Genomic DNA, 26,256 nt, shown 5'->3' on the forward strand with positions numbered 1-26,256 from the left:
TCCCCTTACCCCCTGGCTAGTGTGTCCCACAAAGCTCCGCCATGCCAACACGTGGTCTTGCCATCTGTTTGGGTAAGGTTGGTTGTCTGTCAGCATTGGATTAGTCTACTAAAGTGCAATGAACCAATATGCACTGAGCTGAACAAACATACAAAGTTGTGTTTTCATATTAGGCTACCTTGAAAAATGGGCTAGGCCTGATGTTCTTAGGTTGTGCAATACTGAAGACAAATGTGATGGAACTTACATTCAGGACCCTTTTTCCTATCATCAACCAGGTCCTTGCTTATGTTTTAGGTATTATTGTTCATGGCTATGTGGGTTATAGTTATTGTAATGTTTCACTGGTTACCAAGCCTGTGATGAAAACGCCACAGCAGTCCCTCATGTCCTTTGTCCTTTCCATTCCTTTCTTGGCTAAGTTTGTGAGTCCGCATGCGTGCCTTGCTTTGAGACTTGATCGAGCCAGATGAGGTGAGAGCGCCGAGCGATTCAAATTAGCGGGAACCTGTCACTTTAAGAATAAACTCTCCTGTTGCATGGGGAAGCTGGTGATTTTCCACTCAAACTCATATTAAACGCGCACCCGCTCTCAGAAACAAAGGTCAGAGAGAGAGAGAGAGAGAGAGAGAGAGAGAACTCGTGTAATTCATTTCCGATGCAATTGTTTTATTGAGCACTCACTGCACAACACAAGTTTAAGGGACAGCTCGAGCTATAAAATTACCTGGCAGGTAATTAAGCATCATCTTTACCCATCAGAGAGATAAGTAATAGCAAGATTGTTGTTTCTATGTTCTTAATGTATAGGCTAATATTCAAATTATTTTCATGATATAAGTCATATTATGATTTATATTATCTGAATAGAGCAGCCAATGTATTGTTCTGTAACAATTTCTCAAGGTTTTTGACTGAAATATACATGTTGTTCTTTGATGTTTTCAGATATAAAAATAAGTGTCCTCTTGGGAATCTCTCTCCCTGCTTGATAATGTTTTATTTGAAGTGATGCTAATAATTGCTGTGTGTATAAAACCTAATTATGCGGTGCGTGTGTCTGTGAGCGCACATGATGTGTAGGCTAAAAACACCATAGCTTGGAGGGTGCCTTATATTGCTTTTGGACGTCAAACTATTGAATTAAAGCCAATGTTTTTAGGTATGTTTGATTTGTCATAAAATTATGACAAAATGCAACATTAAAGTATAGGTATATTTTGGCTGCCATTGCCTTTGTGAGTGCGCTTCCGGGTTTAAAATACTATAAATTAATAGGCAATATTTCCTACACTATAGCATTGCTTTTTTATAATGCGATGCATTCTAAGAGGTCAACTTTTGGGGTTTGGGTGGATGTATTGCCTTCAAGCCTTCGCACTCCGTTACGATGTTACTGTCTGTCTCTCCCACGTGTGCCTTCTTAATCTAACCTAGTCTATATTCGATGGATTGGTTTTGTCAAAGTGGAATGATGATGAGGACTGTTATTTGAAAGACGATGCTGTTCGTGAATGAGTTGTGACGGTTTAAGATGGTTTTAATACCCGTTAACAGGTTGTACATTTTAACCCACTTATTTTGTCTTTACTCTGCCCGACAGAGTCGCAACTCTCGATAGAGAAACAGGCATTGATTGAGATTGAGGCGTGTCCTTTTTGGTACCATATTTTTTTAGGAACAACAATGTTGTAGTTTGCCATCCGTTGATGAGAATGGATCGACTCTCGCCCTCCATTGGCTTTTGTTCGACTTTAAAGAGGTGACGTTTTATGAATCAGATAATGACATTTCAAATTTGCTGCTCCTTTTGGATAAATACTTATTGATGTGTTGGTTGAGTCTTTGAGACACTGACACAATAGGCTGTAGTAGGCTAGTCTACAAACTAATGTGTCATAAAGATGAAGATGGCTTGTGTTTTTGTTTTGTGTGTCAAGAGTGGATTATGAAACTAGGCATTGCTCTATCTCCTAACCATTGTCTTGGGTCTTTCCTAATCAACCATGAATGAGTTGTTGACAGTAGCCAAGCATACACTTACAGTGATGCTGCAAATATGTTGCTTTCTCACAGAAGCCTGTTTCCAAAGAATCCAAGGATAATGTGAAATCAATAGATATGTGCATTTTATTTTCATTGTATAACTGCATATTACCATTTTGATTCTTCATCTCATATTGTCTTCATTATCTGATCAATCATTATATCTACCCTTTTAATTTTTTAACTCAAATGGGCCCTTGTTGAAGAAGACATCAAAAGGGGTAACTGTATTGATATTTCTGTCATATGAATGTGTAATACACTGCAGCTATACTGATGTGTGCACCTTATTACTGATCCAGTATGCAGTATTCCACACCTATCAAAATAACAGTGCCATGGGGTCAAGCATCAGGCTACATTATCCCACATCTCTGTTATCTGACATACAGTGCATTCGTAAATTATTCAGACCCCTTGACTTTTTCCACATTTTGTTACGTTACAGCCTTATTCTAAAATAGATTTTCCTCATCAATCTACACACAATAATTGACACACAAATTGAAAGTCAATATATATAAAAAAAATATTTAAAAAAATAAAAAGAGTTCTTAACAGGGCGTGTTTTTTTTTCATAATGACAAAGCAAAAACAGGTTTTCAGAAATGTACATAAATATCACATTTACATAAGTATTCAGACCCTTTACGCAGTACTTTGTTGAAGCACCTTTTGACAACGATTACAGCTGTGAGTCTTCTTGGGTTTGACGCTACAATACATGGGAATTTGGGGAGTTTCTCCCATTCTTCTCTGCAGATCCCCTCAAGGTCTGTCAGGTTGGATGGGGAGTGTCGCTGCACAGCTATTTTCAGATCTCTCCAGAGATGTTCGATTGGGTTCAAGTCTGGGCTCTGGCTGGGCCACTCAACTGCATTCAGAGACTTGTCCCGAAGCCACTCCTGCATTGTCTTGGCTGCGTGCTTAGGGTCGTTGTCCTGTTGGAAGGTGATACATTGCCCCAGTCTGAGGTCCTGAGCGCTCCAAAGCAGGATTTTGTCAAGGATCTCTCTGTACTTTAGTCCGTTCATCTTTCCCTCTATCCTGACTAGTCTCCCAGTACCTGCCACTGGAAAACATCCCCACAGCATGATGCTGCCACCACCATGCTTCACCGTAGGGATGATGCCAGGTTTCCTCCAGACGTGACGCTTGGCATTCAGGCCAATCTTGGTTTCATCAGACAAGAGAATCTTACTTCTCATGGTCTGAGAGTCGTTAGGTGCCTTTTGGCAAACTCCAAGCGGGATGTCATGTGCCTTTTACTGAGGAGTGTTTTCCGTCTGGCCACTCTATCGGGTTCTTGGTCACCTCCCTGACCAATGCCCTTCTCCCCCGCTCAGTTTGGCCGGGTGGCCAGCTCTAGGAAGAGTCTTTGTGGTTCCAGACTTCTTCCATTTAAGAATAATGGAGGCCACTGTGTTATTGGGGACCTTAAATGCTGCAGAAATGTTTTGGTACCCTTCCCCAGATCTGTGCCTTGACACAGTCCTGTCTCGGAGCTCTACGGACAATTCCTTCGACCTCATGGCTTGGTTTTTGCTCTGACATGCACTGTTAACTGTTGGACTTTATATAGACAGGTGTGTGCCTTTCCAAATCATGTCCAATCAATTGCATTTACCACAGGTGGACTCCAATCAAGTTGTAGAAAGATCTCAAGGATGATCAATGGAAACAGGATGCACCTGAGCTCAATTTCGAGTCTCATAGCAAAGGGTCTGAATACTTATGTAAATAAGGTATTTCTGTTTTTCTATTTTTAATGCATTTGCAAAACAAATTAAAAACCTGTTGTCGTTTTGTCATTATGGAGTATTGTGTGTAGATTGATGAGAAAAAACAGTATTTAATACATTTTAAAACAAGGCTAAATGTAACAAAATGTGGAAAAAGTCAAGGGGTCTGAATACTTTCCGAATGCGCTGTAGCTCTCCCTCCTGATATGTAAAATGGACATTTGTTATTGGATTACCCCTTTAATGTATTCCATTTGCTTAAATACAAATGTTGTGCAAGACAAAACCCCAGGTGTTTCCAACGGGAACCGGAGAGCTGGTTTGGGATGTTTGGCTGTTATTTGATGAATGTTTCTCTTTTGTATAATATCATGCTACACGGTAACATCCTGTCATGTTGATATAGAGGGTCCGCCCTCACAGATGAACTTGATTTGAACTTTATCTGCTGAATGTAAAAAGTAAAAAAACAACCTCCCCTTGGACTGTTGTCTCCAGGCAAGCTGCGTCAGTTAAATTTGATCTTCTTAGGGCCATCCCAGAATTCGAAGCCTGGACAAGCATTCCAACTCCATAAATCTATTATATTACATAATAACGATTGTGTGCGGTCCACTGTATATCCAAATAAGGGTGGTATGGGGTGGTGTGAGTAGAAATTATAGAAGCAAAGCTACAAGTGAGCCTACATATTAATTGGTTTGGACAACGTTTAATACTCCACTCTATTAATTAAGTAATTGAGGAATGGTTTGGCTGTTATAAAACATGTAGACAAGGCTTCTTTTTTTTCAACCATGCCCAGCGCATGAGGGGCGCATGATTTGTCATAAACAGAAGATATACGTTTGACTAAAGGTCTTATCAAATCATTTGATATTTTACAGTCTTTGATTCTGTCTTTAATGCTTCAGTCTCAGAAGATAATGTCAACAGTCTAAGAACACAATGCAGTGGAATAAAGTAAAATAAACAAAAATCCTTCATCCTCTAATGATATCAAGAAAAGTTAAGGGTCTGCAGTTTCATATAAACATGTTGCTTGACTTTACATTGACTGACAATTTAAAGCAACTGTATGAAACAGGAGCTCTGTCACACTCTTACTCCTCTGTTGTCTGCCAATTTGTAACAGAACACAAGACAAATCTAAAGGAAACTCATTCACAGTATAACTTTGGTTTCTTTAGCCTCTCTGGGATATGTGGGACGGTAGCCTCACACCTCGTCAACAGCCAGTGAAATTGCGGGGCGCCAAATTCAAAACAACAGAAATCACATAATTAAAATTCCTCAAACATACAAGTATTTTACACCATTTTAAAGATAAACTTGTTGTAAATCCAGCCGATTTCAAAAAGGCTTTACGACGAAAGCACACCAAATGATTATGTTAGGTCAGTACCTAGTCACAGAAAAACACAGCCATTTTTCCAGCCAAAGCGAGGAGTCACAAAAAGCAGAAATACAGATAAAATGAATCACTAACCTTTGATGATCTTCATGAGATGACACTCATAGGACTTCATATTACACAATACATATATGTTTTGTTCGATAAAGTTCATATTTATATCCAAAAATCTCAGTTTACATTGGCGCGTTATGTTCAGTAGTTCCAAAACATCCGGTGAGAGCCACATCAATTTACAGAAATGCTCATAATCAACATTGATAAAAGATACAATGGTTATGCATGGAATTTTAGATCCACTTCTCCTTAATGCAACCGCTGTGTCAGATTTTTGTTTAACTTTGCGGAAAAAGCACACCATGCAATAATCTGAGTACAGCGCTCAGACAACAAAACAAGCCATACAGATATCCGCCATGTTGTGTAGTCAACAGAAGTCAGAAATAGCATTATAAATATTCACTTACCTTTGATGATCTTCATCAGAATGCACTCCCAGGAATCCAAGTTCCACAATAAATGTTTGATTTATTCGATAAAGTCCATTTATGTCCAAATATCTCCTTTTTGTTCATGCGTTTAGTACACAATACAAACTCACGAGGCGCGGGCAAGTCCAGGCGAAAGTTCAGACGAAAAGTCATATTACAGTTCGTAGAAACATGTCAAACGAAGTATAGAATCAATCTTTAGGATGTTTTTATCATAAATCTTCAATAATGTTTCAACCGGAGAATTCCTTTGTCTGTAGAAATGCAATGGAACGCAGCTAACTCTCACGGGAGTGCGTGTGATCAGCTCATGGCACTCTGCCAGAGCTCTGCCACACCTGGCTCATTCAGCTCTCATTAGCCCCCACTTCACAGTAGAAGGCTCAAACAACGTTCTAAAGACTGTTGACATCTAGTGGAAGCCTTAGGAAGTGCAATATGACCCCATAGACACTGTATATTCGATAGGCAATGATTTGAAAAACTACAAACCTCAGATTTCCCACTTCCTGGTTGGATTTTTTCTCAGGTTTTTGCCTGCCATATGAGTTCTGTTATACTCACAGACATCATTCAAACAGTTTTAGAAACTTCAGAGTGTTTTCTATCCAAATCTACTAATAATATGCATGTATTAGCAACTGGGCCTCAGTAGCAGGCAGTTTATTCTGGGCACTTTATTCATCCAAGCTACTCAATACTGCCCCCAGTCCTTAAGAAGTTAACATTATGTAACAGAAAGTTTCTTTGCACTATGCAAAACAATGTGAGTTGTTGTATTTTTCCAGAAGTGGCAAGGATATTTGCAGTGTGGAAATATCATTTGAAGTAACTACTTCTGTGTGTATGTGTGTGTGTAAAAGCCTGCCAATAGCCAAGCCCTGTCTTCTGTCAAAAGGATTGCGCAAATCCTGTAGTCAAGTTTAACACTGTTTTTTAATTACCGTGCCAGCTATTGTACACGTGAGATCCTTTATGAGTATATTATGGTGTCTAAACATAACAGGGAAGAATACAGGAACCATCACCTTATTAGGTGTTGTTATAGAGTGTGCTGTACCTGGTTTACGTTTCAGAGATAACCTGGCACACGTCATGTCAAAATGGAGTAGAAGGCTCGCAAATACACCACTGAGAAACTTCCCTGATTATATCCTGCCCCCTGATTTTAAGAAAACTATATTTATATTCACAAACAGTTCCCATAGAGATATTTGAAAGTCTTTGCTGTGATGTAAAATGACACAGTCATAAGCAGTTATAATAGGAAATGTCCCACATTTCCAATGCTATGTGGAAGTGGGACATTAAGACAGTAATACATGAAAACTTAGCATGGTCAGCCAAGCCAGTCATCAGTCCCTTCCTTCAGTCCCTGTCCAGCCACCACCCCTTACTCACATAATGTTTTAAGAGGGCTTCTTTCTCCTGCCTGGAAGCTGTCCCATGAGGCTTGATTTCCTCTGCATGCTCATGGCCTACTACTCCGCTCACACCCTCCCTCCCTCCCTCTTCCTATCCTGTCATCTGTTTCAGTTACATGAATAAGAGGTGCCTGTGACACATGCAGTGTGTGTTGTGGGGGGGGTGGGGGGGGGGGGGTGGGGTGTTGTAAGTGGGAAGTGGAAATTTACAGTCCCGAATCAGTATCTGGAGAGTTGGTCCGCGACTGCGAGGCTGTGCCCAATCTCCACATAGGATTTAATTGTCTTTAGCTGAGGGCGGGACTCGCTGTCAGCTTCACTTCTTATGAGCAGTGTTGGCATAAAGACATTCAGTACAGAGGAATGGTGACAGCTGAGAGAGAAGCAAACTACATATATCCACAGCCATGAAGGAAATGTAAGTCTTTGGAATTACTCAACTGAAATAATAACATAGCCTTATCTAAATCTGTATGTCAAGTGATTATTAAGTTATGTTTTGGGATGCTTTTTGTTTAATCTGAATGGACAATTTCATGTAAGTACTTAGAAACCTTCGAATTAGCACATTTTAAACGGCTTTGTTAATGCTTTGTTTGAGTGTGAAAAGGGGGAGCTACTTCACAAAGACTAAGGATTGCATTCAGTCCTTTATTTCCATTTGCCTTTTATCTTTTGCAATGCATGTTTCTTACAGAATCTTTCTTTATGTTTGATTGAATGCTAAGTTGGTGATGTGTCTAATGCGGTGTTTTCAGATAATGACAGTGTGATTTTTTAGAAGGGTTTGAGAATGTCTGGTCAAGGGTGTCTGGGTGGGTCATGTGGCAGATCCCACGGACGGTTTGCCTTAAGTCTGACGGCAGACAGCCTCCCAGCACCCAGCAGGTGAAAGCACATAGAGCAAGAGAGTGATAGAGGGATAGAGAGAGGAAGAAAAATAGAGTGTGTGAGAGCTGATACAGTTATGTAATGAGGTTTGAGAGTGGAAAGCAATTCAAGTTGACTTGTCATGCATAACAGAGACAGAGAGAACCTGGATAATGACAGCGGAATGAGCAGAGCGATGGAGAGGACCTTAACTGGAGCTTGATTTAGTAATGAGGGGCTGTGTGGTTGTAGCTCAAACAGCCATTTAAAGGGCAATTTCACATTTTGTCAATTTCATATTCAGCACCACCCCAACATCAACTTATGTGGACATTTTGCGTTTCTATGTCTTGTTGTAAAAAAGATAGAGGAAGATAAGTGTTTCCAGTGACATCATCAGTGTGCATCGTGTGATTTTTTACCAATTATGAGTAGGCATTGCCCACTAATTGTCTACTAATTAGTTGATGATGTCATTTGAAACACTAATCTGCATATCTTTTTTAATACAAAACATAGAAATTATCCACTTTCACATATGTTGATGTTGGGGTGGTGCTGGAGATTATGAATATGAAGTTAAAATTAAATTTCCCTTTTAATCATTTAATGAACTAATAAGTAGTTATTTGAGACTGCATAACAAGTTAACTTTTTTATCAGACTCTGAAAAACAGAAGCACAGAGCGGTCACTGGTCAATGAGTGCAGCTTTGCATTATATTTTCACAATGTGGTATTTGTCTCTGAGTAGCTACAATGTGTGTGGAGTTGCTTAAAAGCAGCTCTGTTCAATTTCTTAGTCTGCCTGTACAGTGGCTACAGGATGTAACTGTCTGGAGTGCTAGTCACACGACAAGGTGAATGAAGATACCTTATGTTTTAAAGATCTATGGTTGCCTTTCAACTGAGAGTAGTTTGGATAGATTGTTCTGTAAACTGGTAATACATGTATGTATTTGAAAAGCAAAAGCAAAAATTATAACCACAAATGGTGCTAAGTGTTAAGTGGCAAGTCCAAGCGCTCGTGTAGGTTTGAAAGTTAAAAAGCCTTTAATGTATGGGCTGATATTATTAAAATACACCAATGCGTATAGGCTTACATTTCATCAGGGTGTCTGACAATAGTATGTATTGTTGAGAGATCCAACTATAAATAAACTTAGAATTTTACTGTTACTTTTAGAGGCTTAAAGAGAAATGTTTACTTATTGGAGAAAGATTTGTTCTCTAGCTATTGTTCTGTGAGTCTTTTGGAAACCAAGCACCTAGTCAACTGACTCGTAAGCTTTTGTGAGGCACACAATCTTCAATGACAGATTTCCATTGGAGCCAGCAAGAGTAGAGGGGAAGCCTTTAATGTTCTCCGTTTCTGTGTTTCTGCCAACTGCATTTCAGTCTGAGCCTGCCTCAAAAGGACAGGAAACCTTACTCTGTTACACTGGTATTATCAGACTTACAATTAATCATAGTTGCTTTTTTCATTCTTCCTGTTTTATACGACACCATTCATTGTATTCCTGCAGGAAGCTTAAATCCATTTGTGTCTTACCATGTCCAAGGAATTTATCCTGCCCTGCCATGCTTTGATTGTTTTACAGCCCTTTGGCACAGGCAGGGAAACGGGATACCTGAGACAGTAATTCCAAATCCTGTCTTTCTTGGAAAGGCTGTTTACAGTATAAACATTCAGTGAACTTAAGCTGTGGGATCTTCTAGAACCCATCCAAGCTTTCGGAATGGACACGGATGCAGAAACGGCCTTCAGAAAATATTCACACCCCTTGAATTTTACACATTTTGATGTGTTACAGCCTGAATTTAAAATGGATGCGCAATACCCCATAATATCAAAGTAGAATTATGTTTTTTAGAAATGTTTACAAATGACAAAAAAAATAAAAGCTGAAATGTCCTGAGCCAATTGGGTCAGTAACCGAAAGGATGCTGGATCAAATCCCCAAGCTGACAGGGTACAAATCTTCCCCTGAACAAGGCAGTTGTTCCCCAAGTGGCTGTCATTGTAAATGATAATTTGTTCATTTTGTAAAAATGTGCTTAACAAGTCTCATAATAAGTTGCATTAACGGTGTTTAATATGATTTTTTTAATGACTACCTAATCTCTGTACACCACACATACAATTATCTGTAAGGTCCCTCAGTCGAGCAGTGAATTTCAAACACAGATTCAACCACAAAGACCAGGGAGGTTTTCCAACGCCTCGCAAAGAAGGGCACCTATTGGTTGATGGGTAAAAAAAAGCAGACATTGAATATCCCTTGGTGCATGGTGCGGTTATTAATTACACTCTGTACGGTGTATCAATACACCCAGTCACTACAAAGATACAGGAATCCTTCTTAACTCAGTTGCTGGAAAGGAAGGAAACTACTCAGGGATTTCACCTTGAGGTAAATGGTGACTTTTAAACAGTTACAGAGTTTAATGGCTGTGATAGGAGAACAGTGAGGATGGATTGTGGTTACTCCAATTGAACGAGTGAAAATAAGGAAGCCTGTACAGAATATTCCAAAGCATGTATCCTGTTTGCAACAAGGCACTGAGGTAATACTGCAAAGAATGTGGCAAAGAAATTCACTTTTTGCCCTGAATACAAAATGTTAAGTTTGGGGCAAGTACAATACAACACATTACTGAGTACCACTCTCCATATTTTCATCATATAATGCGTATGCTTGTAATTGTAATAAAGGACTGGGTAGTTTTTCTGGATAAAAATGGAGCACAGGCAAAATGCTGCTTCAGTCTGCTTTCCACCAGATACTGGGAGATGATTTCGACTTTCAGCAGGACAACAACCTAAAACAAAAGGCCAAATCTACACTGGAGTTTCTTACCAAGAAGACAGTGAATGTTCATGAGTGTCCGAGTTACAGTTTTTATTGAAGTCTACTTGAAAATCTATGTCAAGACCTGAAAATGGGCAAATAATGGGCAAATGTTTCACAATCCTGGTGTCGAAAGTTCTTGGAGACTTACCCAGAAAGACTCACAGCAGTAATCATTGCCAAAGTATTGCCTTAGGGGTGTGAATACTTATGTCAATTCATATTTATGTATTTCATTTAAAAAATGTACAACAATTTCTTAAACATGTTTTCACTTTGTCATTATGGGGTATTGTGTAGATGGGTGAGAGAAAAAAATGTAATCCATTTTGAATTCAGGCTGTAACGCAACAAAATATGGAATAAGTCTTGGAGTATAAATACTTTCTGAAGGCACTGTATCTTCTCTAAATTTGCTTTTAGCATTAGGAAAATTATTTGGCAGTGATTCTGGTTACATTTTATGGTGGATATCATGAGTTTGTCAGTGTTGTAGTTATTTAATAAGTTATTTTTAGTCCATACGTGGTCTGAAAGGCATACGGTATATCCTGTTCAAAAGATGTATTTTCCTTAGATGACAATGTACCCCCACCTTGAAGGGAAGGGTAGGCTGTTGCTTCTCCTTTTATTAGTGTTCTTCATGTATTGTTCGAGCTGCAGTACCAGCAGACCTGTGTGTTTGAGTGGCACTTAATTAAAATACTATTTCTGTGTATTTGATTATTTTCAAATGCACAACCAAAAATAAGTACTTTTATTTGAGTATTTGAATAGTTATTTGTAAAATAGTGTGCCAAATGTTATTTGGCAGTATGTTCAATGCTTATTTCAAATACCGTTTTCAAATACCTGAGTTAAATGCATGGGAGTGTATTTGAGTCAGTGTAAATTCGTTTTCCATATACTTTCCAAGTGTATTTCCAAATACATTAAAATATTAAACTACTTTTCAATAAAATATATCTGAATACTTACTTTGAAAGTATGTGAAAGCAATTGAGCTATTTGACATATTATTTGAACCCAGGTCTGATTACCAGGACATGTCTCAATATGATGTCCCTGGTTAATTAATGGATACAAAATCATACATAATCAAGATTTCTTATATTATGCACATAGAAATTATATTTGTACAGTGCAAGTGAAGAGATTATTCAACCCAGAGAGATTTGCAATGCAAGATGGAATGTATATCTAATGGGGAGTAAATAAAAGAGAACTGTGGCGAGGAGGAAGCGATACAATAACTCCTGTAGCAGTTCTCATTGCAGGCTCTATACTGACACATAGCTGTATCACTGTATCACGCCATGGCTGACGATACAGCACGTGAGAGACCCTCATCTTGCTAATGCGACGTCCTATCTCTGCCTTATCCGGCTCACGTCTCTCTCTCTTCCTGTTCATCTCTCTCTCTCTCTCTCTCTCTCTCTCTCTCTCTCTCTCGCTTTCTCTAATTCTCTCTCTCTTTCCTTGTCCTTGTCCTCTCTCCTCTCAACCTCTATAGCATGGCACAGAAAGAGAAACTCCAATGTCTGAAGGATTTCCACAAGGACACGCTGAAGCCTTCGCCAGGGAAGAGCCCAGGCACGCGGCCGGAGGACGAGGCAGAGGGCAAGCCCATCCAGAGGGAGAAGTGGGCCAGCAAGCTAGACTTTATCTTGTCCGTGGCCGGAGGCTTTGTTGGTTTAGGGAACGTGTGGCGCTTCCCGTACCTCTGCTATAAGAATGGTGGAGGTAGGCATTCAAATGAACATGGGCCCTTTCTCCATACAGACAGGTCTTAAAGTTGGGGTTCACACAAGTTTGATAATAGTTTTCAGGAACCTATAAAAAAAACTCAAGTCGGAGACTGCAATTACAGGATTTGGATTTGTTTGTGAAATGGCTGTGGGTGAGCACATACTGTAGACCCTGACATTTGTAGGCTAACTGTCTGTTCCCTTTCCCTCTCTCTCTCTTCCTCTCCTCCACCTAGGTGCGTTTCTCATCCCCTACACCATCTTCCTGTTTGGTGGAGGCCTGCCGGTGTTCTTCCTGGAGGTGGCTCTGGGCCAGTATACCTCTGAGGGAGGCATCACCTGCTGGGAAAAACTCTGCCCCATCTTCACTGGTGAGTCACTACACTGCTTCCCATTATCCTAATACCATTCTCCCCTATTGCCATTAAGGCCAGTCGTCATCCGGGAAAGTAGGCAGGGAAAGGAGGTTGTGTAAGCCTTCTTGGACATGTACTGTAGGTGGTAACGTCAGCGACTGACAGAGGGATTAGCGAAGAGCCTAAACACAGTTTCCATTAGCGTTGCTCAGGCGGGGCGCCAAACCTGCTTTGTGCCTGCTTAGTGCCTTGTCCCATTGCAGAAAAAAATCCCTACTGAAAATAATGATGTTACCAGACCTTGATCTAGCCTCGATGTTATTCACGTCCTGCTTTAAAAATGAAAAATAAACGTATTCCAGTGACAACTACTGCAGTAGTTCTGTTTTTCTGACTGCTCTTGCGAAACTCGCTAGCAGCGTCCAACAACACTGATTGTGCTGTTGGTCTGTGGGTTGCTAGACTCAGTACACAGACATTGAGTTCTGCTGAGGTCTCCCTCCCTGTGTTCTGATGGGTAATTGGACCATAGTTACTTCACATATGGATGTGCTTCAGCCAACTTTCTCTGACTGTGTTTTTGACATGCATAAGGATTTAGCTAAAGCACACAGTGCTGCTGATCTACGAACAGGTTAGTTGAGGATTGCCTCATTTGCATTGGAGCCTAGAGTGGACATAATCAAACACCAAACATTGAACACTCTAAAAGGCGCTGCATGGTCAATCCGATGTCTTCATTGGTCGTGCAGCATTTACGGTGATACTGCCTCTGCAGAAGTCAGGGCATTCATACTTCTTGCGCTTCGCGGAGCCACCACAGAGCTGTTGAGCAGAGCTGTTGTGAAGGAAGTAGTCAAGGAAGTGAGTTTGTGTTTATACAGGACCTCCCGCCCCCCACCTACCGTCAACCAATCATGTCAATGAGGAGGTATACAGAGTTATACGGAGCCCTCAGTATTGTTACAACATTTGGGAGGCACACGGTGATGCAGTACGGAGCTCAATTTGGCCTCTGCTTGCCTCTGGAGGCTCCACAATTGCCACAGCCTCCGCAATTGCACACCCTCCATACGGAGCCTTCGACCACATCGGATCAAGCATAAATTGGCTTTTAGACTGGCCTATTTTTTTGTAATGGTGGCAGCTATGTACATACATGCACACACACATGTATTTTCAGCCTTGGTTGTGTAAAGTAGTGCTGAGTTCTGTGTTACCATGACAACAGAAAAGGTTAGAGCGAGTTGCCTAGCAATGGGATCTGCCCAAAATGATAAATATCTCATGCAGTGGATCAGCAAAGAAACACATTTTTTTTCACAAAATGATGGACGGTGTAGATCTTGGCAGCAGGGGGCCACCTGTTTTGTTTGTCAGCACCACGGATATGTTATCGGATATTACTGTGGCATGATGTCGTTATTACAGTCCTGGCGTCACGGTTTGGCACTGCAACGTATCTCCTTATCAGTCAGGGTCCTGCCATAGGTTTACACTGTGATATGCTACTGGCAGACCAGTTCTAACATGTAGACCAGTAGGTAGAGAAACAGTTCCCAGCCATAAACTGCTATTCCATGAAGCCAGGAGCGGCAGGTAGAAACAGACAGCTGAAGACTGGGCGCGCAGCCAATCGTCAGCATCTGTTGATGAGCTTGAATAATCAAGGAGTGCTGAGGCAGCTGCCTAATTGACTGGCGGGTTGTGTGAACTGGCACACACATGCACGTGTGCATGTTCGCACACACACACTCACTTGCGCACACACACACACACTCACACGTGTGCACACACACGCACATGCACACGCACACGTTTGCTTACCCACATATAGACTAGAGAGTGATAGATGCCCACAGGTGGCCTATAGGCCGGCTGCCATTGTCCCTCTTAGTGTTTTATCACACCGTCAGAAGGCCTGCCCTGCCTCACCCAGCACACACACAACCCTGACTTTACAAATAGATCAGAGGAGTGGAAGTCTACAGGGGATTTCTGCGACTAAAGTCATTATTACCAGAGTTAGTACACTCAAGCCAGGGAAACATCCTCTCTTTGAAATAGGAGTGTTGAGTTGTGAACATCCGAGTCAGTGGATTGGTTTCTAATGATTTTATAGACATAAATGCAGTCAAATGGCACTAGGTCAGTGCTGTTCACTGAAGTGCTTCAGCTCCAATGTTGGCTTTACTTAGTTTAGTGTGCAAGAGGATTCAGTGACACATATTGAAGCCCCTATGGCACTGTTCTGCTACAGTAAATGCATTGAAGGGTTTGATTCCAATATACGATAAACGGCAATTGAAATGAATGGTCCCTTTTCTGTGTATCAATTATGGCTGTTATCATACTTTCAAAACATTTGCTTTAGAATTATTATTTTTTGCATAACGCAATATCCGACACTCTTGTTTCATACGAAAACGTGTTATATCCAGAGCCGTGTTTAGAGAGCAGGGACATTGGTGTTTCTGCATAATGATGTATTTACATCACACTACAACATTTTATGGCAGCCATGTTAGCACGCCATTAACATTACGCAAGGAATTGTGAAAAAAAAATGCTATGTAGCCTACCTGAATGTCTAGAATTATTTTAAAAAATGCAAAAAGTTAGCCCAACTCTCTAAATATATGGCTCTGGCTAAATCCACTGTCCAGATGTGCTGAACCTTCCAAACTGTTTTTACTGCTGGCGCAAAAGTGAGCAATTTAGCAAATCATTGTCATTATATTTGTCTGTTCAGTAGTAAGTTATTATATGATACTATTATATGTACATTATTATGAAGTGTATATAATCAAACTCAAAATCTTCCCTTGATTTATCCTAACGAAACAAACCTGTAAAAACCCTATAAAATTGTTCCAAAGGTTGCTTAAATGTCCAAAAAGAAAACATACTTTCCATACACTGTTCACTCTCTGGATACAATACATTGGATATGAGATAGGGTATTTGCGTAATATAGTTTAAACAAATTAATTATTTTAATATGTTTATTTATGTATCGATACTTTATTACATGTGGAGGGCGGCAGGTAGCCTGCCGGTTTAGAGCATTGGGCCAGTAACCAAATGGTTGCTGGATCAAATCCCTGAGCTGACAAGGTAAAAATCTGTCATTCTTCCCCTGAGCAAGGTAGTTAACCCACTGTTCCGCTGGTGCTGATGATGTGGATGTTGATTAAGGCAGCCACCTGCAACTCTCTGATTCAGAGAGGTTGGGTTAAATGCAGAAGATGCATTCAGTTGTACAACTGACTAGGTATCCTCTTTTCCCTAATTGTTTAAACCCCAATTTTCATGGTGATTTCATCATGGCTGTGACTTATTCCAAGAACACTAGTTCTCTGTTTACTCCCAAGCTTCTGCACTGGTTTACTGATATAACAAAGAATCAATCCAGTATTGGTTTTAATGAATCATTTCTCTTCTCTGTAGGTATTGGCTATGCCTCTATCGTGATCGTCTCTCTCCTGAACATCTACTACATAGTGATTCTAGCCTGGGGACTCTACTACCTATTCCAGTGCTTTCAACCGGAGCTGCCATGGGCCAAATGCAATCAGCCGTGGAACACAGACCGGTGTGTGGAGGACACAGTCCGCAAGAACAAGACCTTGATGCTGGCTGCCAATATCACCAACTTCACCTCCCCCGTCACTGAGTTCTGGGAGTGAGTACTCACTGTCTGACAGCTGGGTTGACTCTGTACTGACAGACAAACACAAACGCATGCACACACACACACACACACACACACACACACACACACACACACACACACACACACACACACACCTTTCATGCATACACACGCACGTGAACACAGACAGGTTTACAATGCCAAAAACAAACTCAAAAATAAACAGTGCAGATACTGTGCCTCTTCCTTGTTTGCTGTAAACTTATGTTTGAATGGGCAACATTTCCAAGAAATCCCCCCTCTATCATGAGGTTCATTCTATCTTTAAATTGGATAATTTCACTGTACTATATTTGGATCAAGGGGTATTATCCTTTTCCTTTCCTCTTAAAAGTCCTGCCAAAATTGTATCCTCTTGGGAAGCCACAACCACTTAACTTCAAATCACAATTTAGGTTAAGATGATGCTTATTAACATTTGGCCAAAACAAAATCCAGCATAGATGATATCTACTTTCTACCAGTCATATATGGGGAAGCAGGTAGCCTAGTGGTTAGAGTGTTGGACTTGTAACCAGAAGGTTGCCAGATTAAATCCCTGAGCTGACAAGGTTTACCTGTCATTCTTCTCCTGAACAAGGCAGTTAACCCACTGTTCCTAGGCTGTCATTGAAAATAAGAATTTGTTCTTCACTGACTTGCCTAGTTAAATAAAAAAAATATTTACTGAGTGTACAAAACATTAAGAACACCTGCTCATTCCATGACATAGACTGACCAGGTGAATGCCATGATCCCTTATTACTTCATTTTTTAAATCCTCTTCAATCAGTGTAGATGGAGGGGAGGAAACAGGTTAAGCCTTGAGACTATTGAGACATGGATTGTGTATATGTGCCATTCAGAGGGTGAATGGGCAAGACAAAATATTGAAGTGCCTTTGAACGGAGTATGGTAGTCTCACCGGTTTGTGTCAAGAACTGCAACGTGGCTGGGTTTTAATTCTCAACAGTTTCCCGTGTGTATCAATAATAGTCCACCACCCAAAGGACATCCAGCCAACTTGACACAACGATGGGAAGCATTGGCGTCAACATGGGCCAGCATCCTTGTGGAACACTTTTCGTCAACTTGTACACTCCATGCCCCGACGAATTGAGGCTGTTCCACAGAAATAGACCACATAGAATGAAAATAACATTCTGTCATATTCTTTTAAAATTGTCTCACGGCACAGTTCATTCAGGTCCAGGGTGAGCTAGAGCAGAGGAGGGTTGGTGAAAACTAGACCTCACAGACACACTATTACCGTCACATCATGTGGATGTTTGCTTTTCACTGCTGTGATGTAACCTCTGTTGGCATAAAACCTTGGAAAGGACCCACATGAATTATGACATGTCACACTTGCCCTACTTTTTAAAATGTTTTTATAGAGTGGGAAATGTACTGTACTGTATCGTTCAGGGGTCTACATAAGCCTACAGTTCTGTCCCATCAGAACAGTCAATAACCTGGATGCTGTCTGCCCCCTCTCTGCTAAGACGCAATGTGCTGAGCATCTCCTCTGGAATTGATGACATCGGGCCACTGAAGTGGGACCTAGCCCTGTGTCTCTTGGCAGTGTGGATTGTCTGCTTCTTCTGCATTTGGAAGGGAGTCAAGTCCACTGGGAAGGTGAGTAGTAGCACGATGTGGTTGTTATCAGGCTTGTTTGTAGTCTCTTAAAAAGTGTGTTTACAGATGTCGGATCTTAATTTGATCGCCCTGTTGCAGGACAACTTTACTACGAAAAATGTATCAACCCCTACAAAAATGTCCATTAATTATAATCCACATAATATTTCACATTTCCTGTTGCTGCAGAATTATTTTCCTGCTGGTGCAAACTGGCTCAAGTTAGTATCCTACATGTGTATGTATACACCCAAAAAAGGGAATTACTTAATATGTATTGTCTGCTCCCTAAGGGCATTAACCTGGGTGCTAGGTGTTTTCTGTTGTAGCCAACTTGTCTCTGTCACTGACAAAGCAGTAACGGTCTGTTGATGATTGCAGAAACAGGCAGGTTAGTTTGTTTGATTAAGGGCCGTGAGTTACTGTACTGTACATTAGGTTTTGGCCAGACTCAATGCTGACAGTGTGTTAGTGTGCAGTACAAGTACAGCAGATCCCCTCAGAGCTCTGTCTGTCTGTCAATGGAGCTGGACAGTCACTGGGCTGTGTCCAACACTGATTACTGAACCACTTAAAGGACCACTGTGGCTTGTTGGGATACCGATCAACTGTCTATTTGGCGAACTATTACGGAAATACCTAATTTGTGGTTTCAGCTCTGTACAGAACACAGAATTAGCCACTTCCATTATGGTAAACAGTTGCATATCCAGCATTAAATCAAATCAAATGGTATTGGTCACATACACATGGTTAGCAGATGTTAATGCGAGTGTAGCGAAATGCTTGTGCCTCTAGTTCCAACAGTGCAGTAATATCTAACAAGTAATATCTAACAATTCCCAACAACTACCTACTGCACACAAATCTAACAAGTAATCTAACAATTTCCCAACATTCACTTTAGATTTGTGTTTATTAGGTAGTTGTTGAGAATTGTTAGATATTACTTGTTAGATATTACTGCACTGTTGGAACTAGAGGCACAAGCATTTCGCTACACTCGCATTAACATCTGCTAACCATGTGTATGTGACCAATACAATTTGATTTGATTTAATGCTGGATATGCAACTGTAAACCTTATTAATGTGGCATTATTTAAAGTGAAATTGTTTAAAGTGACTAGTGATCCATTTATTAATGTGTCCAGTGATTGGGTCTGAGTGTAGGCAGCAGCCTCTCTGAGATAGGGATTGCTGTTTAGCACTCTGATGGCCTTGAGATAGAAGCTGTTTTCAGTCTCTCAGTCCCAGCTTTGATGCACCTGTACTGACCTCGCCTTCTGGATGGTAGCAGTGTAAACAGGCAGTGGCTCAGGTGGTTGTTGTCCTTGATGATATTTTTGGCCTTCCTGTGACACCGGGTGCTGTAGGTGTCATGGATGCGTTGTGCAGTCCGCACCCCCCTCTGGAGAGCCGTGCGGTTGAGGGCAGTGCAGTTGCTGTACCAGGCTGTGATGTAGCCCAACAGGATAATCTCGATTGTGCATCTGTAAAAGTTTATCAGGTTTTTGGGTGACGAGACAAATTTCTTCAGCCTCTTGAGGTTGAGAAGGCGCTGTTGTGCCTTCTTCACCTCACTGTCTGTGTGGGTGGACCATTTCAGTTTGTCTGTGATGTGTACTCAGAGGAACTTAAAACTTTCCACCTTCTCCACTGCTGTCCCTTCAATGTGGATAGGGGGGTGCTCCCTCTGCTGTTTCCTGAAGTCCACGATCTCCTTTGTTTTGTTGACGTTGAGTTAGAGGTTGTTTTCCTGACACCACACTCCGAGTGCCCTCACCTCCTCTGTGTAGGCTGTCTCGTCGTTGTCCGTAATCAAGCCCACTGCTGTTGTGTCGTCTGCAAACTTGATGATTGAGTTGGAGGTGTGCATGGCCACGTTAGCAGTGGTCGAGTGTAGTTATGGGTGAACAGGGAGTACAGGAGGGGCCTGAGCACACACCCTTGTGGGGCCCCAGTGTTGAGGGTCAACGAAGTGGAGATGTTGTTTCCTACCTTCACCACCTGGGGGCGGCCCATTAGAAAGTCCAGGACCCAATTGCACAGGTCGGTGTTGAGACCCAGGGCCTCCAGCTTGATGAGCTTGGAGGGTAGTATGGTGTTGAATGCTGAGCTGTAGTCAATGATTAGCATTCTTACATAGGTATTCCTCTTGTCCAGATGGGATAGGGCAGTGTGCAATGTGATGGAGATTGTATCGTCTGTGGACCTGTTGGGGTGGTATGCAAACTGAAGTGGGTCTAGGGTGACCATTAAGGTGGAGGTAATATGATCCTTGACTAGTCTCTCAAAGCACTTCATGATGACAGAAGTGAGTGCTACAGGACAGTAGTAATTTAGTTCAGTTATCTTTGCCTTCTTGGATACAGGAACAATGGTGGACATCTTGAAGCATGTGGGGAGAGCAGACTGGGATAGGGAGCAATTGAATATGTCCATAAACACACCAGCCAGCTGGTCTGCACATGCTCTGAGGACACAGCTAGCGATGCCGTCTGGGCCAGCAGCCTTGCCAGGGTTAACACGTTTAAATGTTTTACTCACGTCGGCCACGGAGAAGGAGGGTGGGGGCGCAGTCCTTGTTAGCGGGCCGCGACGGTGTCACTGTATTATCCTCAAAGCGGGCAAAGGTGTTTAGTTTGTCTGGAAGCATGCCGTCGGTGTCCATGACGTGGCTGGTTTTCTTTTTGTAGTCAGTGATTTCCTGTAGACCCTGCCACATACGTCTCGTGTCTGCGCCGTTGAATTGCGACTCCACTTTGTCCCTGTACCGGCAACTACACTGCTTATATTTAGCCATATTCCCAGACCTCTTTCGATGGTGAAATGAGGTGGTCCGCACTTTCAGTTTTGTGCAAATGCTGCCAAATGCTGCCATCCACGGTGTCTGGTTATGGTAGGTTTTAATAGTCACAGTGGGTACAACATCTCCAATGCACTTCTTTCTAAACTCACTCACTGAGCCAGCATGTAGACTGATGTTGTTTTCTGAGGCTGACCGGAGCGTCGATTCCGATTGGTCAGACCAGCATTGAATGGTTCTAGACACTGGTACATCTTGATTGATTTGCCGAAGGGAGGGTGGGGGAGGGCTTTGTATGCATCGCGGAAGTTAGAGTAGCAGTGGTCGAGTGTATTACCCCCGCGTGTAGTGAAATCAATATGCTGATAGAATTTAGGCAGCCTTGTTCTCTTTGCTTTGTTAAAATCCCCAGCTACAATAAATGCAGTCTCAGGATATATGGTTTCCAGTTTACATAGAGTCCAGTGAAGTTCCTTGAGGGCCGTCTTGGTGTCTGCTTGAGGGGGAATGTACACAGCTGTGACGATAACTGATGACAATTCTCTTGGGAGGTAATATGGCCGGCATTTGATTGTAAGGAATTCTAGGTTGGGTGAGCAGAAGGACTTGAGTTCCTGTATGCTGTTATGATTACACCATGAGTTGTTAATCATGAAGCATACACCCCCACCCTTCCTCTTCCCAGAGAGGTGTTTATCTCTGTCGGCGGGATGCATGGAGAAACCCAGTGGCTGAACCGATTCCGACAACATATCCAGAGAGAGCCATGTTTCCGTGAAACAGAGAATGTTACAATCTTTGATGTCTTTCTGGAAGGCAACACTTGCTCGAATTTCATCTACCTTGTTGTCAAGAGACTGGACATTGGCGAATAGTATACTTGGGAGTGGTGGGCGATGTGCACGTCTACGGAGCCTGACCAGGAGGTCGCTCCGTCTGCCCCTTCTGTGGCGCTGTTGTTTTGGGTCGGCTTCTGGGGTTAGACCCATTGTCCTGAGTGGTGGTCCAAATAGAGGATCCTCTTCGGGAAAGTCGTATTCCTGGTTGTAATGTTGGTAAGTTGATGTCGCTCTTACATTCAATAGTTCTTCCCGGCTATATTTAATAAGACTTAAGGTTTCCTGGGGTAACAATGTAAGAAATAATACATAAAAAACGAAATACTGGGTAGTTTCCTAAGGACTCAAAGCGAGGCAACCATCTCTGTCGGCGCCATCTTGAATTGTTCATTACCATATCTTAACAAGGGAGTGACTTAAATCTACACTGTAAAAGGCTGCCATTATTACCATGTAATACATATTCTTATCCCACGCACCTAGAGCAAACACAGAGCTCTACAGGTCACCAGGTTATGTTATGGAGGCCACTACTTATATGACGGCAGCTGTTACTTCAGTTAAAATGCTATTGTAAAGTATATATCCATGCACTCACTCCAGCTTCCCACCCCAACTGAAAACACCTCACACAATGCCATCCACAACAGTCAACTATCTTTGTGCAGTTGTGTCTTTCTGTATATTCCATGCTCCCTTTCCTATTTGTTTAAACCAATTTATTTCCTAGCAAAAAACATTCCATTCTGTAAAATGGCCAACTGCGCCACCTTTTAAATTTTGAAACCTTGGCCTCAGTTGATGGGCTATCTCTGGAGCCCTAAGGAGTGGGTAGAAGTTACCCCCAACCTAACCATTGACACATTATCAGATATTTCTTCATCCCTTTAAGAACTGGGGATATGGTAATCGAATCCTAGATCTGTAGTTGGGGGTAACTTCTACCTCAAGCATCCTCTCCAAGTTCCATTATGTTATGAAACCTTAAATCAGCTAATAAATCTATAATTGCCTCTTATCTGTTTTCTCTAGGTGGTGTATATCACAGCAACTTTCCCTTTCGTCATGCTTATTGTGCTGCTGGTGCGTGGAGTGACTCTGCCAGGGGCGTCTGAAGGGATCAAATTCTATCTCTACCCCAACCTGACCCGCCTACAGGACCCAGAGGTAGGAGCCATAACCCTCACCCACACCCCTCTACCCATCTTCCCTGTCTCTGTGCAATCCCCTCCGCCTGCCCCCAATGACATAACTACACATATCCCCTTTCAGCATCAATACATATCTGTTTACTTACACGTCTATCAGGGCCGCTCACTGACATCTCTACATCATAAAGTAATCTGGACTGCGGAAAAGGAACCGGTACACAGCCTTGGTTAGGGCTGGTTGAATTATTAGTGACACTATAATCTTTGAGAGAACATGTGCTCGCTCACAATGCAAGACTTGCTAGAACTCTCCAACCATCCAGGTTTATGACATACACCACCTGACTCGTCGAACATCTCATTCAAAAAACATGGGCATTAAAGTGGAGTTGGTCCCCCCTTTGCTGCTATAACAACCTCCTCTCCTTTGGGAAGGCTTTCCACTAGATGTTGGAACATTGCTGTGGGGACTTGCTTCCATTCAGCCACAAGAGCATTAGTGAGGTCAGGCACTGATGTTGGGTGATTAGGCCTGGCTCGCAGTCGGCGTTCCAATTCATCCCAGTCAAGTTCTTCCACACCGATCTTGACAAACCATTTCTGTGTGGACCTCGCTTTGTGCACGGGGGAATTGTCATGCTGAAACAGGAAAGGGCCTTCCCAAAACTGTTGCCATAAAGTTGGAAGCACAGAATCATCTAGAATTCCATTGTATGCTGTGGTGTTAAGATTTCTCTTCACTGGAACTACGGGGCCTAGCCCGATCCTTGAAATCAGCCCCAGACCATTATTCCTCCTCCACCAAACTTTACAGTAGGCATTATGCATTCAGGCAGGTGGCGTTCTCCTGGCATCCTCCAAACCCAGATTCGTCCATCGAACTGCCAGATGGTGAAGCGTGATTCATCAGTCCAGTCCAATGGCGGCGAGCTTTAAACCACTCTAGCCGACGCTTGGCATTGCGCATGGTGATCTTAGACTTGTGTGCGGCTGCTCGGCCATGAAAAAACATTTCATGAAGCTCCTGGAGAAGAGTTGTGCTGACCTTGATTCCAGAGGCAATTTGGAATTCGGTAGTGAGTGTTGCATCGAGGACAGACGATAATTACGCGCTTCGACACTTAGAGGTTCAGCTCTGTGAGCTTTTGTGGCCCACAACTTTGCGGTTGAGTCGTTGTTGTTCCTAGACATTTCCACTTCACAATAACAAAGTTGACCAGGGTAGCTCTAGAAGGGCAGAAATTTGATAACTGACTTGTTGGAAAGGTGGCATCCTATGACGGTGCTACGTTGAAAGTCACTGAGCTCTTCAGTAAGGCCATTCTACTGACAATGTTTGTCTATGGAGATTGCATGGTTTTTTGCTCGATTTTATACACCTGTCAGCAACAGTTATGGCTGAAATAGCCAAATCTACTAATTAGAAGGGGTGTCCACATACTTTTGTGTATGTAATTCAATTAGCTCACTGCTGGAGTTAAGATGTTCAGTTTTGATGGAAATGTTCCTTTTTATCCCCCAATTTTGAGAGTGCACTGAAGAGCAATTCAGTGTCCTCAATTTGATTTGAGCTCGCAACATGTTTAATCAAGTAGTTATGTGTCTTAGCCTCAGTAGCTTAGTTACTTGTACGTTTGATCAGACGCAGAAGGAAAAGGTCATTGTAAAATGCCTTAATTGCCAAATCTCATTGCTTATTAGGTTAATCTAACCCAATTATGTCCCAACAAAGATGAAAAGGGTTGCTGGCCATGTGACCAGAAGTGTATGATGAATGGCGAACTGAGCCGCCTGGTATCATGTTATTGTTGTCTCAGGTGTGGATCGACGCAGGAACCCAGATATTCTTCTCCTACGCCATCTGTCTGGGGGCTATGACGTCACTAGGGAGCTACAACAAGTACAAATACAACTGCTACAGGTGAGCTTCATTGTCATGGTGACGGGGGACTGCTGTAGTAGTAGAGAGAGCAACTCGTGTCAAAGGCGGTTGCGTAAGAAAAAAATGGGAACTTCGGTTCCGTCTGTGTAAATTAACATCCTCCATGACATATGTGTGACATAGGGACTGTTTGCTGCTGGGAGGCCTGAACAGCGGTACCAGTTTTGTGTCTGGCTTCGCAATATTTTCCGTCCTGGGCTTCATGGCACAAGAGCAAGGGGTGGACATTGCCGATGTGGCAGAGTCAGGTATGAGGGTCAAAGGTCAACGGTGAACGTAGTAGTGATGGTGGGCACTGCTAACGAACAAAACAGATGATTGGAAAGTTTTTTTTTTAAACGATTTAGCCAACAAGACACCCAGATTTGAAAGAGGGAAAAAACTAAAAATGCTTTTTGGAAACGACAATGCTGAAATGTAGAGGTATCGGCAATTGGACACTCCTTGAATAAAGGCCTGAAAGAAGCAGAATTGTTGCTTTTTCTATGCTGTGTTTTCCACAGCGAATTTGGCTCTGGTTGAGCACTGTGCTGTGTGTCTGAGCTACCATGTAAAGCTGGGTTAAATAAAGAGCCACTCTATAAAACCACACTCATAATCACAGCTATACTCTACCATTCACAGTCACCTGGGCTCAAAGGCACCAGGTGCACCAATGTTCCACTCTAGGGTTTATAATCTATTTACAATATTTATGTTTATTTAAAAAATCATTACATCTTATGGTGAGGGGTCATCCATAAGTTTAGAAAGTGTGGATTGAATTAATTTAATTAAGAAATTGTTTACAGTCACTATAATGTGCAATAAGCCAAAATAAAATAAGCCAATTCTGTTCCAATTAAATTGTTATAATTTATGTTGGGTAATACAGTAGACTGCTCACAACCAGTGAAATAGTTGTGGAAAATGACAGTGCCGAGTATTGTTATGTAACTGTAATGTTAAGTACTGTACTGCAGTGAGCTGTGGATCCCTGAGGTGGCTTTAACTAAGCGGTTCTGTTTCTGCCCACCTTGATATTGTATTTTATGTGGATTCCGAAGGAGATGCATCTTCTTTCAGCATGCTCGCTCTGTCCAGTTCAGTGTTGCTATTGTTCCTTCCTTGACAACAACCTGGTTCAGAGAGAAACTGTTTCCATGTACTTTAACTTGAATTAGTAAGAGGAGATAATTATATTGTACTGTGACTGTTTTAGCTGTGTCTGCTGTGTTTGTCAATTGGAATGATTGAAAATCC

The 26,256-nt window shown here is 41.9% G+C and overlaps 1 protein-coding gene across 8 annotated transcripts in view; it reads left to right on the forward strand.

The window, feature by feature from the left end:
* Nucleotides 1–453: 453 nt before the first annotated feature.
* Nucleotides 454–26,256, forward strand: part of LOC110492485 (sodium- and chloride-dependent taurine transporter) — a 33,840-nt gene continuing 8,037 nt past the window's right edge. Inside the window, exons 1-8 of one of the 8 annotated variants that reach the window (XM_036947489.2) lie at nt 454–734; nt 12,352–12,581; nt 12,823–12,957; nt 16,393–16,627; nt 18,142–18,274; nt 22,954–23,088; nt 24,890–24,993; nt 25,138–25,262. In XM_036947489.2, coding sequence (XP_036803384.1) covers nt 12,353–12,581; nt 12,823–12,957; nt 16,393–16,627; nt 18,142–18,274; nt 22,954–23,088; nt 24,890–24,993; nt 25,138–25,262 — 1,096 coding nt within the window. In that variant the 5' untranslated portion in view covers nt 454–734; nt 12,352. Of the gene's footprint in view, nt 771–1,415; nt 1,763–7,287; nt 7,536–12,351; nt 12,582–12,822; nt 12,958–16,392; nt 16,628–18,141; nt 18,275–22,953; nt 23,089–24,889; nt 24,994–25,137; nt 25,263–26,256 lie in introns of those variants that run through there. The other 7 variants (XM_036947490.2, XM_090203721.1, XM_036947488.2 and 4 more) reach the window with 7 other exon arrangements.

This window comes from Oncorhynchus mykiss, chromosome 16 (genome assembly GCF_057628025.1).
Source record: "Oncorhynchus mykiss isolate SJ-2025 chromosome 16, ASM5762802v1, whole genome shotgun sequence".
Lineage (NCBI taxonomy): Eukaryota > Metazoa > Chordata > Actinopteri > Salmoniformes > Salmonidae > Oncorhynchus > Oncorhynchus mykiss.